Source organism: Argiope bruennichi, chromosome 5, assembly GCF_947563725.1.
Source record: "Argiope bruennichi chromosome 5, qqArgBrue1.1, whole genome shotgun sequence".
Taxonomy (NCBI): Eukaryota; Metazoa; Arthropoda; class Arachnida; order Araneae; family Araneidae; genus Argiope; species Argiope bruennichi.
In genome coordinates this window covers 1,199,604-1,215,608 of record NC_079155.1, presented here as the reverse complement: position 1 = coordinate 1,215,608, position 16,005 = coordinate 1,199,604, and the positions used below count along the sequence as shown (strand labels likewise).

Here is a 16,005-nt window from a genome sequence, read left to right as displayed (position 1 = left end):
AGTCTTTCAAATGTGCGTAAGTACATTTCAAAATTGCAATCCTTACAATCCATAAATTTGCACCTAATGTACAAATATTTTATCTATTGTTAATTTTTATTTTTCTAAAAAATGATCTTTTATTTACACACTGCTTTTTTTTCCTTGTCAAATATTGTTTATCTAAATAAATGATATTTGTACGTTCGTTTTCAAAGAAATCTTATGTTTGAATTTGCAATTAAATTTTGTTTTTTCATTCTTTATTTGTTTTTTAATATATTATTTATATATTTTTTCATTCAATTAATTCTCTGATATTTTTTTTAAAAGAGAAAAGTTGCATTGCACATTGGTCGAATTCTTTTTCATACTTATTCCTTTAAATCTCAAATTCTTCACTACTGATACATCAGAAGTAATTCAAGATTAAGAATAACATAATTTAGTTTCAAATTAATGTATTCTATTTCAGGAGAAGAAAAAATACGCAAGTTTTACCTGAAAACTTTTAATTCACTTTTGAAAAATAGGAAGTATCCATTAAATCTTTTCATGCTACGGTACAACGCAATCTTGCTTCGTATTTCATTTTGTTGAAATTAATATTTTTTTTAAAATGTACTCCTTTTATATTTTATTGATAAGATAAAGCAGCTCCTGAAATTCTCTGTATTAAAGTTTAAAATAATTATCTCTATTTCAATAATAGTTGCATTAAAGTAGAACTCGAACCAGTAATGCCTTAAAAAATTATCATCCAAAAATATCTGCTTATCTAGACGAAATGCTTTTGCCTCCCTCCCTCGCCATCTGGTCGATAGATGGCGCTTCTTCCCGATGCGATTAGCGTGGGAAAAGCCGAATCCGGCGCGAGACGAGAGATTCCGCGGGAGGATGCTCGCTGCTGCTCCCAATCCATGTTCAGTTCACGGAATTCACTTCTCTTCGCCGGCTGAGAGATTGGCGACGAAACTCGTGTCCCCCTCAAACAGAACCTCACCAGATCTAATCAAGGAAAAAAAATTAGAAGGAGGCCGTTTCTGTGAATGATTCCCGCCTGTTCTTTTTGTTCCTGGCGCAGGATTTCGAAAGCGGATGATCTTGTTTTATCAGGTGTTATCTACTTTCTTCTGGTGACTGGTTGGAGATTCTGTTGTGAGCGTGAATCATAAGGTATGAGACTTGTTGAAGAGTCATTATTTTGTTGAGAATGTTCTGACAGTAAAAGGCGCTTCATTACTTACACCGGAATACGGCTGGTGTTCTGTGTCTTTATGGGATACAGCAGTGTCCACAAATCATTTAAGTGTGATGATAGCTTTAGATGCCTTTTCGGTGGACTTAATAAATAAATAGGAATTAATAAATAGGAAATAATATGAAGAAAAATTAAATTCATTTAAGTGATCGATATTGTGCGTTAAAAGAATATTTCAGCTCTTATCAATGAAAGAAATTATATGCAATTTCACGGTGGATAAAATACTTATAAAATAAATAGGACTTGACATAGAATCCTCTTAAACTAACGTCAGGCACAATGATCTCAGTTTTATTTTGTGTTTATTCAGAAACATTAACGAAGAAATAAGACAGTGTAAAAATTTTTTATGTACAGTTTATTATCACAAATATAATCCATAATAATATTGAAGTTCTTGCTCAGTTTAATGTTTCTATTTTAGTTTAAGACAGAAAACATTAAAGAATCCAGCTTTTCTTGTACATAGATTTGTGTTTTAAATATCGGCATCAACTCTACTATCATAGGATACACTCTATCTCTTAAAGTTAAAGTTCAACTCCCAAACTCCAGGAATATACAGCCAGACGTAATCCTCAGTTCAGGGAAAGTCATCTTGCAACTGTTTCTTGACAACTATCTAGCATGTGCCCTCCCCTTAGTGTACACACCAAAGACATAGCATCTGTTGTCTTCTGACAGGGCAACGCAGCTATCATGTTATGAAGAGCTCTGTCGCCCACTGTCCAGCGTGGCCGACTACGAGTGTGAATGCTGGCGGACGGACCCTGCCCTTGCAGCGGGCGGGGGTGTCCCTACCGCCATCAGTACACCCCCCTGTGTGCTCGAGATGACCTTGGACACGACTCTAAAGAAAAACAAGAAGAAACAGAAACAATCCAAAAAGTCCAAGATATCCAGTTCAACGCCTGGCCGATGCAGACGTTGTTGTGGAAGCTTCACTGCTTTTCTTTTCTCCCACGTGGGGCTTTGTGCTCTCGTCATAGGGTACAGTATCATGGGAGCCTTCGCTTTCAGGGCCCTCGAAGCTCCCTACGAGGAGCAGAAGGCCTCCCAAGTGGGGCATCTCCGGCAGGAGACTGTCCGGAGGTTGTGGGAGATCACAGACAAACTGAATGTCCTCTACAAGGACAACTGGACAGAGCTAGTAGAGGCAGAAGTAAGGAGGTTCCAAAAGGAGTTGATTGTGGCTGTCAAGGAAGGATATGATGGAAAAGAAGGGTCCATTCAGCAGTGGTCATTTTCAGGAGCCTTCCTGTACTCGCTGACCGTCATCACTACAATCGGTGAGAAGCTTTGCTTTCTAGTTTAGTTATACTAATTTTAATTAAAATTTATTTTACCTTCTAATAATCCAATTTAATTTTCATACAACAAGTTTGTCATCTGGAATAGGATCACTTACAAGGAATTTAAATTGAAGGATTCATATAGAATTAAAATCATTGTGGTTGATATGAACAGAAGACTCCGTAGTATAACTTACAAAATTATAAATAAAAATAGTTATTTTATTGTGATGCGCCTGAAATTTCATAATTCAAAAATGAGTCATAATTTACAGAAGGAGTGAAATTATTTCCGAAAAACTCTTTATTGTTTCTGTCATAATTAAATAAAATTATATTGATATTAGACTCTTAAAATTCTATATTTGATAAAAAATACCATTACATGAACTTTGGTATTAAAAATTTAAATATAAATTAATAAGTGACGCCATTGTTAATGAAACCATCTCTTTCAGCTTCAGAATAATTTAATTGCATTTCAATAATTAAGAATGATAAGTTTTGTTGTTTTGTTTGGCAGTTCTTCACTGGAATTTCGTATATAATAATTCTTTGCAATTCAGAACTAAGCTCCGTAACACACTCACCCCCATTCATTCCAGGAGAAACACTTTCTTCTTTTCCGGAATAATAAATAATGATGACCCACATATTTCATTACGATGAAAAATTGTCGATATTTGTGCTTTACCTGGCATTTGCTACTCCTTTGTTTTTCAGAAAACGCATTGATTAATTAAGGAAAAGCGGTTCTTCATTCAAAGAAGAACCACAATTGATCATTTTCTGATGCGTCAAAGAATAATGAATATTATTCTTTTGATGATAGATATTCTCAAATTCCAAATCTTGTCTCTTCTCTGAATCACTCGTTATCTTACAGCGATTCCGCTCATTTTTCAACATTTTTTGATCCTTTGCAGGACAGTTTAGAATCATTATATTTTCTGTAATAAAATTTTTTTTCTTAATGTCTATAGAAATGTTTTTATCGTAAAAATCAAACTGGGATTATGTTAAATAAAGACGATGTATATTTACGATTAAATTATTATGTATATTTACGATTAAAAAATCTATCTTATTGTGAATTGAACTTATTTTTTGATTGTTCAGCTGATTTTTTTCTGCATTTTTTTATTAGATCTATGGCATCTTTATGAAAGAAAATAAAATGTACTGTTCTTTATCATAAATAAAATTATTTGAGGGCCAAAATTGGAATACTTTTAGGGAAAGTTTCAAAGTGATAATTTGGATAGAAAATTCACCTGTTTTAGAATTTATAAAAGCAGTATAACAAAAGACCTGCAGGGTTTTAGGTATTTATAATTTCTTATTTTAGAAGGTATTTATGATTTCTTATTTTTCAAAATATTTTAATCAGCATTTCTTCGAGCGTTTTGTTATTGATGATAACATTTCTTGTAGGCATTCATTGGAAGTATTTACTTAAATTATTACCATGTTTAAGAGATGTGTTTGCAAATGAATCGGCGAGAAATGGTGTTCTATTTTTCTAGCTCAATTATGTTGTACATTAAACTACAGCCAATACTATAGTCTCTATATATTTTACATATCTTCATGCATCCTTTGTTTGAAAAAATTGGAAAAGTATTATATAACTATTAAAGAATTTAGAAATATATGAAAATGTTACGATTCTTATTAAAATATAATACTTTTTTCTCAGCTGATTCATATAAAAGAAGTTTTGTGTGTCTATTAGTAGATTTATGTATGCGCATCATTTTATTGCATCGATGCCAGACAAGTTGTTGATATTCAAACTCCTTTCAGTTTGTGTGGCGTGGAGGGTCGAATCTCATTTTTCAGAGATGATCGTGAATTTGGGAAACAAAATTCTGCGTCATTTCTTGTACAATCTTCGGATTCAAACCAGTAAAATATGAATCAGAAGCTTCAAAATGGCTTCCTATAGATATAATCGAAATGGAATTTTACTTTCTAAGCAAAAGGTTTCACAGTAAAGTCCTTTCTTGAAACAAGTTTACTTTCATTGTGTCTTTGAATTCATGGCTTTGTATATCTTAGTACTTTTGGATTTAAAGTGATATTTTACAATTTCTACATATAAGAAAGATGAATACTTGCATATGTGTGTTGGCTCTGTATAAGATAGACTGTTTGATCTAGACCTATCAAACTTGACATATATTTTAAAAATGGAAATGTGCATATCTAAACATTGTTTAAAGTTTTTTTTTATTTAAATTTTAATTAAAAATGAAGCGAAATGTTTGTGGTTTTCAGCGAAGAAATTACAATATAAAAAGGATTTTTATATCATCTTAAAATTTAAAAAATTATCTTTTCACTAATATTAATTTTTTAACATATAAATTTAGCTTTTATTTTTAAGTAATTAAAAAAATACTTTAAGCATGTTTGTTTCACACAAAGTAAAAACAATATGTAACCAGTATGAGTAAAAGCGTGCGTGGAGAAATATTAATTTTTATCAATGATTTGCCGTCATGTTGACAAAAGCTGAAATTAAAAAGGTCCAGTTCTTTTTTACTATGAACTAAAGAATACATTTCAACATGTGTCTGAAAGAAATGATGTAAAAACGAATCCTGATATATTAAGAAAAAATGTGCACGATAGGTTTCCGTGCCTTTTAAAACATTTATCAGTCATTCAATAATTTTGTAGTATTCAAGGAAAACATAGTTTATATAGAGAAAGAATGTCTTCGCTAATCGGTCCCAACACCTGATATCCAAGCAATTAGTATTTGGCATGCACATGAAATAGAATAAGTGGTTTAAATGAATTGTAGAATTATATTTAATAAAGTCATAAAATAAAAACTTCTTGAAACGCTAAAATTCCAAATTAGAAAGAGTTCCACACTTTTGAGAAAAAAATTGTTTAGTTATGAAAGTTTCAATATCAATATTTCATAAAATGGGTGATTTTAGTGAATTCTATTGAAGGAGATACGCCTGTCTGCACCCAGTTTCTCGTGGCCCAGGGGCCGTCAATATTGAAATGGTTGATTGCCCTGAAATTTTAATAATTCAAAGCTTCTCGTTCGGTCAGATCTTGTCACGAAAGAGTGAAACGTTTTTATTTTTATTTTATTTAAAAGTTAGTATCAAGAATAAATCGCTTAATATGATTCCCAGACACGAAAGAATGTCTAAAAATTTAGAATTCATAATTAAATAATACATATAATACATACCTTTCAAACTTATCTTTACTAACTGAAACAGTACAAAATATTATTATTTAAGTCATTTAGATTATTTCTCAAATTTAACGTATATTCCTGCCTCGAATAGTTGTGAAATGAGCCATTTCCAAATGATGTAAAAACATTTTTTTATGTTGCAATATTTTCCAAAATGAAAGCGAATAAGACTTCAGCTGATTTCAGTTAGTTATAATGGAAAGAAATATCTTCGTGTTGCTCCTCCCAGCATTCAAAAGATACATGTACCAAGTGCGGTAATTGTGAGTCTAGTCTGTACAGCATCAACAATTTGATTCGGTGCTTTAGAGGCTACTGACACACATTGATTTTATACACAGGCACGCACTGATTCATCTTTATTATTATTAAGGATGGATGTCTGGCGCTCTATAGAAGAGCAGCTAGAATTACCACGAATGGCATAGATATAACTCGGAAGATGAAAGCGCTCACCTTAGAGCGCTTTTTAAAAATTATAATTGATTAAGACGAAATATTTATGTTTCTCCTCTTCATCATCTAAAATGACTACAGTTTCAAATAACTTTTGCATTATATTTAAATCTGTGTAGTTCAACTTATTTTATTTATCTTTTTTAATTAATTTAAAAATATTTTAATAATATTTAATGTTATATTTCCCTGTTGTGAAAGGACTTAAACTATTTTCGTTCTTGCTACAAATATTTCATCCTGGAATTTTTTTTCCAATGTTAAAGATGAAATTCTGAAGACATGGCTTCCTTTTTCGGCTCATTTTATGAGTGGGATTCTACTGTAAGTGCACTTTCAATATAATGTCTGCCATTTTATTATGCCTACAGCTAAGGTTTAAATTTATAGGTAAGCAATGGAGAGTATTTTTTAAAGTGCGTTCATTTTTAAAAACCGATTTTATTTCCTGTAGTATAATTAGATTTATAAAAATTCTTAACACTTCAAAATTGCTTTTTTATCTCCATAAATTGGATTTTATACTAAATCAGGGAAATGCTTAATGAAAATAATTATCTGAGATATTTCGCAAATTTAAAAAATATTTTACAGTATGTATAAAATTTCAATGCTCAACGATTCTATTATCTTTACTCATAAATGATTTTTGTTTAAATTTAAAGCTCACATTTTAAGGAAGATAACAGAAAATTAGGAAAATACATATGATAATAAATAAAATGGTGTAAGGCTTCTATAATATCAATTATATAAATCATAATATTATCAAAAATTTGAAGTCTAAAATATTTTGATGACAAAGCTATTAAGGTCAGGTTATATTAATTGATTAAAAAATTTCATTGAAAATTTTAGAATTCAACACATTTTTTAATAACTAAATTTTTGTTATTTGCTTAAGAATGAATAATATTTTAAAATAATTTTTTTGGTGAAAAACTCTTGAATATCTAAATGGGTGATAAACATGGAATATTTAAACGCTTTTAAAAGAAATAGAAAAAGTAAACAAATATAATAAAGTGTTTTATCAATAGAAATAAAATGATTTCGAATGTAGACGCATTTAAGACGAAAAAAAAAATTAGTTCCGAATGGTAGTCTATAGAATAGAAGCATTGATTCGCATTGCCTCATTTTTTCAGAAAATGCTTCATTACCTTCCGCTTGAGTGTTGGTAGAATCCTCGGCTGAATTTTCTTGGAAATTCCTCTTTCTTTTTTTTTTCGTTTCTTTCAGGGTGACAAACACAGAATATTATTATCAAATTTGTCCCCCTTCAGTTGTTCCACATTTAGTTTCGGGAGATTAGTAAAATAGACTCGAGAATCGAAAGTTGGATTGATTACAGACGAAAATGAACTTCAAAACGGCACACATAAATATCGCAAGCTTGGAAAAAATAATGCAATTGAGAAAACAATAATGAAAAGAGGACTTAAAGAAATTTAGACATTCCAAAAAACTCAAAAACGTTTGAGATGAATCGCATTTGCCTACTTTTTGCTTAACTGAGATTATTAAAGTTTCAATGGAATCCTGTGTAAGTGATGAAAGGGTTTCTTATATAAGACGTTTTTAAACTTCACATTTTGATAATCGCATAACTCAGTCACATTCATTAAGCTAGATATCTGTTTTCTAATATTCTGTTATTTCATATAAAATGTGAAATTCAATTTAAAGTGGGAAGTTATTAATCTCCAGAATGGGAGCATGTTCGTAAGAAAAAGAATAATTCAACATTGAAATTTTATGTTTCGGAATATATTTCATGATTTACTTAATATATTAGAAGATTATTCAATGAAAAATTCTTTATTTCAATAACATGAGTCATAATTTAATAGTGTTTAAAACTTATCAAGCTTTAAAGGCTTTCCATTATTTCTAATTTCTGAAATCAATAGAAATTGTGAAAACATTTCATTTTTATATGCAGGAATGAAAATTTTGTTGAAAAATATGCTTAGAAGCGTCTTTAAAAGCTAATTCAATCGAGATAAAAACATTAACTGCATAGAAATTGAAATTGTTGAATGAATGATTTTTTCGAATTAAAGTAGTGGATTTTTTTTCTTCGCTATAATAATTTCGGAATTTATAGCGAAAAAGCTCTAAAATTTAGTTTAATTTTTAATTGGTTAAAATTTTAAGAAATCGATTTAAGCAGCACTTTTTTATCCAATAAATTATATTAGTGTTCTCAGATATAAATCTAACTTGCGGCCTGTAGGAAGGCACCAAAACAGTGCTTTGAGAGTGATGAAAATCGAGGTTGTATCTTCCAAAATAAACCCCGATAAATTTGATACAAATCTGAGCTTTCTTCAATGGCCAATATTTGTTTCTTCGATATGCGATTAGAATTATGGCATAAAACTGTAGTTTATTTAAATGGTAACATTTATCTGTGTTGCTATTTGAACTTATCACTAATTGTATTCACTTTTACACTCTGGCATACATAGAAACTTAATCCTTCTGCGCAAGCTTTATATTTTCAGTTTTTGCAAAGATGCTTTGAACAATTACTCTACTTTCTCCACGCATACTTCGTATATCGGAAAATAAAATAGGAATTAAATTATTATTATAAAATAAAATTCCCCAGAATGCCACTGCGAAGAGGTTTCAGGGGATCTGGTGTTCATTTATGCTCCAAATAAATTATATATTATCCGGTATCACGTTTTTGAGAAAAATAAATTTACAAATATTTTTGAAATTATGAAGTTTAAAACTAATATTTATCCAATAATTGTTTGAAAAGTTTGACATTAAAAATGAAATCTTCAGAACTGTACACCTTAAATAATTAAGTATGGTTATTACGAAGTTTGGCGAACTTACACCTCGTTTGCTATTACAGTGATTTCTACAATCTCGTGCATATTCAATTCAAATATTACAGATTCGATTCCAGCATTTATTTAATGTGTCATTGGAAAGAAACCTCTAGCCGAAACCTGTAGTTTCTTCAAGTCGAAAGGATGGAAAGCAATGTGTCTTATATTAAACGAATGATAGAATGAAGATTATTTGGGGTGTTTTAACATGAATTAACATTACGTAGTATTTGGATACGGGGTAGAAAGGTTTTCGCAGGACATATCGATACCGAGTCACGTAAAAAGAGGTTTTATTTATTTAGATTTGATTGCAGAAACTGAACTTGTAAGCAGGCGCAGTTCTTTAATATGGGTTTGAGGGTTTTTTTAAAGCAATTGCACATTACGTGTGTTTAAAATTCAACGAGCATCAGCTATGACGCACACAAACTATTTATAGAGCAGTAAAGAATTTTGGAAAATTGTGAATATAGTATTGGCGAAAGCATCTTTATCACTATTATGTTCTTAGAGTCGTTCCTTTAACTTGCAATTGTGCAGTTCAGTTGAAGCACTATGGTTTTGTTTTGCATGGTGTCGCATGGACTAGGTGAATTGATCCTCATCGATGGAATTCCGAATGCACGATGATTGACTTGATGAAACTAAATGGTTTGTTATTACTTTAAAAACAAACTAAATATTTTGTTATTACTATAAAATTAATCCTAGAAAGACAAGGACTCTTAAATGCACAGAGAAGAATAAAAAATAATTATTGCTGTAAGAGCACTGTAGATTACATACATATCATCTTGTTGGAACAATGATTAAATGAAGGTGATTATGAGTAAAAAAATAATTCCTTTGAGCCAATTATGAGGATGTGCCCATTCGCTTGTACACAACGACTTGTAATGTCTGCATCAAAAAGATTACACGCTATTATCAAGAAAAATATTCCGCTCAATCAGCTTATGCAGAATGTTTTTGCAAAAATTTGAATTGATTTAATTCTTTTTCACGTCAAAATTTAAAGTTTCCCAGGAAATAATTTTGAGGTAAAAAACTGTAAAATAGCGATAAGTGTTCTATGAAATTAAATTTACTCTTTTCAATCAGTTATAAATTTAAGATTCGAAAATATTTCCAAAAATAATCTTTTTTTAATGATTGGATATAATTCATTGCTTTTTGTTTATGAAGATTTTCCTCTCAGACTTTTCGTGTAATCATTTTTGAATAAATCTATTTTGTCATGCGAGACTCGTATTTGAGAACATTGCATTAAAAATACGAATGATGAGAATCATTTTTTGCTATTAAGGCCAACAAAACGAGTGTTAGAAGAGCGCTTTAATGAATTTCAAAGATGGCATCAATGCTTTTGAACACATTAAACAATAAATGAGGAATTTATGGTTCATCTTAACATTCAATAATACGGAAGCTTAATATTTTGTTATTTTAGCCACATGTACATTTTTTATTAAGTTTACAATTTTTATTACATTTATCGATGCTTTTGAAGATAATGTAATATTAATTGCCAAAATGGATGCAAATAAGCATCTACTTTATAAAAATCTCTTCTTTAAACACATACTTGTTAGTCATCGATTTACTATAGTCTCACAAGATTTTAACATGAAGGTAGTCAGACTATATATGCAATGATAATTTTCTATAATATATTCTATACATTCTGTCTGGGATTGTAAAAGCATCACCACGATAGTAATGGCACGTTGCTGAGTTTCGATTCTATAAAATTTTATTATACAGTGTATTTTAGTGTATTAGAGGAAAAGGATATCGGTTATAAAAACATCCAATTTCTTCCATATTTATTCCACTATGAGGGTAAAAGAAAAGCGATAAAGATTTTTTAAAAAATGGAAGAATGGTGACGATAGAGAAACAACACAAAATTCACATAGACTTTCTATAGTTTGACTTCACATGGATTCAAACTATAAAAAAATCCCTCCAAAGGTATGATACGGGTCAATTAAGAATTGTGAGAGAAATTAGTAAATATTGTAAACATCCCGATGCTCATTTGTACACAATCAAAAAAGGATAATATTTTATCAGATGTCGATTTTCTGAACTTCCCCGTAGTATTAAAGATCATATTTGGTGTGCTTTCGATTATTTTTTTGCCTCTCGACGTTCTCAATTTACATGCACAGAAAATACACAGGATGGTAAGGTAATTTTATTTTTTATTGTTTTACGCCGAGTTAGTTATTTCATAACTCGATTAACAATGTCGAGAATTTAATAGTAGTATTAGTAATAGTGTACGTAAATATAAATCTATACAAAAATGGTTTCCATAAGCATAGTTAAACTTCCACCATTTTTTTAGAGCTGCGCACACACAAAATAAACAAGTAATACTCGATTTCCAATTAACTTTGCACTATTTTTATTTAAGAAAATAAAGAAAGGCTAATTTAAAAATTCATCTCACGAAGAAAAATAGCAACGTTGCGAAGTTTCTATTTTAGAACGCGTGCTGATCACCGTGCTTGCAGACTGCCGTTTTCCTCATCCCTTTATCCACTGTAGGAAGGAAAATGTTGCACTAAAGACTTCAAGAAGTTCATGCTTGTGTCTCGAGCAACAACACTTATTGGAAAAGTTGAGTCTCTTTTAAACTTTTTAATTCTGAAAGTATAGAAAAAAATTCAATCATCAAAATTTACCTCTTTTGCAATTTTGAGCAATTGTTTATCAGAACAGTAATTTAAGTAACTTTGTCTATCTTCTCAATAGACAATCTCGTATTAATTTATCTCCCTGTTTAGAATAATAATGAAAACCAAAACAACTAATATCTAAGGGTCAGGTGACTTTATGAAATGAAATTGCCGAAGAAGGCACTTAAGATATTTAATAGATTTTATTTTTTATTTAGCGGCTGTAACTAAAAAACACAATAGTTTTTTTTCTTTGCAGAGAATATACTTTTTAGTAGTGTTTTCGGGAATTTTCTCAAAAATTGATGTTAATGTAGACCAGAAACTATTGATGACTCACCTAGGTGTCAGTAATATTTATATGCATTAAATATTGGCAAAATCTTTACAGATTTTAGCTGGGGGTAGTATTTCTTTGCTTTTGCTAATGAATTTTAATATGTAGATGGTGGGTAGTTAGTTTTTTTTTTATTTAAAACTTATGACTCATTTATGAGCAAAATTTATAGTTTTTTTTAAACAGGATTTATTAGCAAAACAAATAATTTCCAAATTCCATAAAGAATGTCCTTGGAAAAGTTGACGAGACCGGTTATTTAGATTAATTAAAGTATCATTTTCAAGTTACGGAAGAACCATAGCCCACCAATTGCCTAAAATGTCACGTCATGATTGACAAACATAAATCGGAAGTTCTATCTTCCGGATGTCCGGTCGTTCAAAAACTGATAGACCGATGGTCATTCGAACAATGAATTGTCCAATGCAATTAGATTTATTTTGAACAGTCATATTTATTTAGTTTCCCAGAAAATGAATAATAAAATTGAATGTTCAAATTGAAAATTTTTCAGTTTGGCGACCTATCCAACTGAAAAAAAAAATTCAGAATACTTTGAAATGGATCTGAAGAAAATCTTGTCAAAGAAGATGAGTCTCTTCCTATTCAAAACTAATTCACAACGCCCGAATTTGATTAAAAATGCTGAAAAGAATGTCCTAGTAACCACCACAAACAGGAACATAGTGCAATTTTGAGACACAATTTATAGATAAGGAACCCCCTTTTTTTAAGATCATCTCAGATTTGGCCATCATAAATAAAAGGGATAAAGAATTAATTATGAACACATTCTTAAAATATATTATGTGCTACTACGCTCTGATATACATTTATTCAATGAATTTGTAAAAATTTTCTGCAAAAGTTTTGTCACGTAAATCAGCCCGGAGCTGTTTTCGATGAACTCTGTCCCGGCTTTTATTAAAGGAAATGGAGAAAAGTTAATTTATGAGTTCGATTCGCGAAGAAAAATAACAGCTCTACGAGCGTAGCGAAGTTTTTATTTTAGACGTGTATTGATCGCCGCACTCTGAATACAATTTCCCTTGTTCTTTATCCGCTGCAGAAAGGAAAATAGTGTGCTTCGAGTCGAGGCTTTTGTTTCGAGTTATCGGTGACATTTATTAAATTAGAAAAGGCGCACGATAAAAGCGGATCGGGGAGCTCCCGCCCGTAAAAATAATTTTATAAGTTATAAAGTTTTGTTATATCGACAGGATCTATCAAACTTTATAATTCTGGGAAAATACGGAGAACATTTTGAGCACGAAATTTCTTTGTCAGAAAAGAGGAATTTATTCACCATCTAATCCTTGTAAAATGCCTTTTGCTGATGCCAGTACGGATTTTTATATTCGTTAGTTTGGAAAAGTTCCCTCAATAACTTTCTAATGCTAAATAGGATCCTGTTACACTGAAAAGCATTGTATGGTTGCTTTTTCGCAGAAAGGGACAGACAAATCCCAAATGAAACAACATTCAATGAACCCGTCAAGGTGTGTTCAGAACAAATTTTAACCAGCAAAAGAATATTTTTTTCACTCTGCGATGAATATCAGGTTGGTGCAAAAATTGTTTTTTCGCCTATGAAATAAAACACAGATAATGAAAAAAAAAAATCAATAATATAGTTTACGTTTATACTATAACTGTCTGACATTTTTTTTTTTTTTTTGCAATTTCAGACTCACAGAATTTCTAGTTGTTATCATTAAAAAACTGAAACAGGAATGCTCTCTTTCTAATTATCTTTTAATCAATCAAAAAGTTTCTCGAAAATAAAGAGAAATAATACTTCGATGGTGTCAAGTCCGGGTTTCATGATGGTTGTAGTTTTGTATCATCGCTTACTATCCTCAGTTGAATCATTGATTCTAGTCATTAAAATAGCCGACTGATTTTCCGTCGTCATGTACAATTACTTACTTATGAGTAGCTTTCTTCCAGCATCGCACAGACCAGACAGCTTTCAATAAAGCAAGCCGCAATTTGCGTCAAGCGTCAAGTATTGACAACTAACCTCTTGGATTTTATAGAAATTGCTCCAAAGTGCAGCTAAATTATAAAGACATATGTGAAAACCTGAATTATTTTTGCACAAATCTAATATTACTATTGACTTTGTTTTAAATATGATCATTCATAGCTCGGGATTTCTGTTACGAGACCATTTAATCAATGTGAACCGGGGCGTTAATGAAATCGAAACATGAGAAGAAAATGCAATTTAAAGAACTGTCAGCATTCAGCTCATTTCGCACACGTGCGTTAGCTACCAAAGATAAAATAAGAGTGGAAGGATTTTAAGAATGCAAAATACTTTTTATTTATTGAAGAGCAAAAATATAAAAATATCGCCGATTATTCAGATTTCTGTACGTAAGTAAACAGTCGTTCTAAAGAAGGAGGAGTAATCGTATTTCAGTACGATGACTCGATTATCCAGTACTATTAGTTCAACGCTTATATGGTTTCTATTCTCTTGGCTAATGAGTTATTTATTCGAAGTCCTGATCAATCATATCTTAGCGATACAGATATATCAATGTCCGATATATTTGTATCTCTGAGAACTGTCTTTTAACATTGAATTCAGCAATCGTGAAATCGGAGCTGATGAATTGAAATTTTTACGTTTTAATTAAAATTATATTGCTGGGGCATTAAAATGTTTCATGGAAGCCACAATCGGATGATTGGCAGAATTTTCATTAAACTGAATATTGGAATTTTCCCATTTTCGAGAGAGTATAATTTGAACGATTTTATCAGCAGCTCGTGTTGATTAAGAAGTTTTAGATGAAAGGATACAGAGTAGACCAGTAATATTTAATCTATTTGATTGTAGTTTGGAAGACTTTGTTTTGTTTGATAACGCTGACAAAGGGAGCCACTATTCAAGAACACAGTGGACAGCTTAAAGAATTCGCTTCACTCGAATGCTATGTGACAGTCTGCAACTGAGTGAGTGCCCTTTCGACATACATTTAGAGCGTATCTGTGATCGAATGTCAGGCAGCCTTCGAATGATAGAAACATTTATATTTATAACAGCTGATTGGTTTTAGGGCGTAAAGTCGAATACAGAAATTTTCAAATGTCCGACTTGGGCTGATTCGACAAGTTCAATCTTATTAAAAGTCATGGTTGGATGAAATTATGTTTCTCTTTTGGTAAAGATTCGTTTTACTTGAATGATTCTCTTATCTGACAGTTCATTAAGAATTTCAGTTTCTGATAATTTAAGAAGTTCAGTATCGGATATAACATCATGAACAGAATTTATAGTTTTATACGGAATGACGCATATTTATTTATTTTAAGAAAATCTCATTACAGAAATGTCTATTTACAGAGTGCAATACATATCAAACAAGTATATACATATTGAAATAAGTACTTTTGGGCTGAAAGAAAAGTTATGTAAAAGTTAGTCTGTCAAAGAAGTTGTCAGACTAACTTTTTAATTGATTTTGTTTACCCATCAGTTTCTGCTACTCATGTGAAAAGGCGAAACAGAGGACGAAATTCCAGCAGTATCAAAAGCTGGCAGAATAAAAAATCTAACAAATTTACTGATGCAATGGATATTGTCACTATCCAAATTTATACCTTCCACAACAGTGAAATTGGATAAAGACTATGCAAAGTGACGACAGTATTTGGGACTTGACGACACCACCCACCACAGATCCCAATAAGGAAAGGCAGTCACTGCTTTATGGATTCCTAGCCTCAGTATTTACCTTGGTGATAGCCGAAATCTATATGCTCTATCACTTCCAGGAACATTGACAACCTTTGACGCAAAATCATGAGAATGACTTTTTCGCTTCATCCATAGCAGGTTAGATACGAAATTGACTAAGCTATTGTTGAATTGATACACCTGAGATCAAT

The 16,005-nt window shown here is 31.0% G+C and overlaps 1 protein-coding gene across 1 annotated transcript; it reads left to right on the top strand.

Moving 5' to 3' along the window:
* Nucleotides 1-873: 873 nt before the first annotated feature.
* Nucleotides 874-15,742, top strand: LOC129969001 (potassium channel subfamily K member 4-like). The gene is made up of 2 exons (XM_056083393.1): nucleotides 874-2,532; nucleotides 15,594-15,742. The coding sequence occupies exons 1-2, from the start codon at nucleotides 2,076-2,078 to the stop codon at nucleotides 15,740-15,742; spliced, it is 606 nt and encodes a 201-aa protein (XP_055939368.1). The 5' UTR covers nucleotides 874-2,075.
* Nucleotides 15,743-16,005: the final 263 nt, after the last annotated feature.

Bases quoted from the DNA above. Each gene is read 5' to 3' on its own strand.
- LOC129969001 (XM_056083393.1), top strand. From the start codon at position 2,076: ATGACCTTGGACACGACTCTAAAGAAAAACAAGAAGAAACAGAAACAA. The intron at 2,533-15,593 runs GTGAGAAGCTTT...TTTACCCATCAG, and splicing joins GACCGTCATCACTACAATCG to TTTCTGCTACTCATGTGAAA.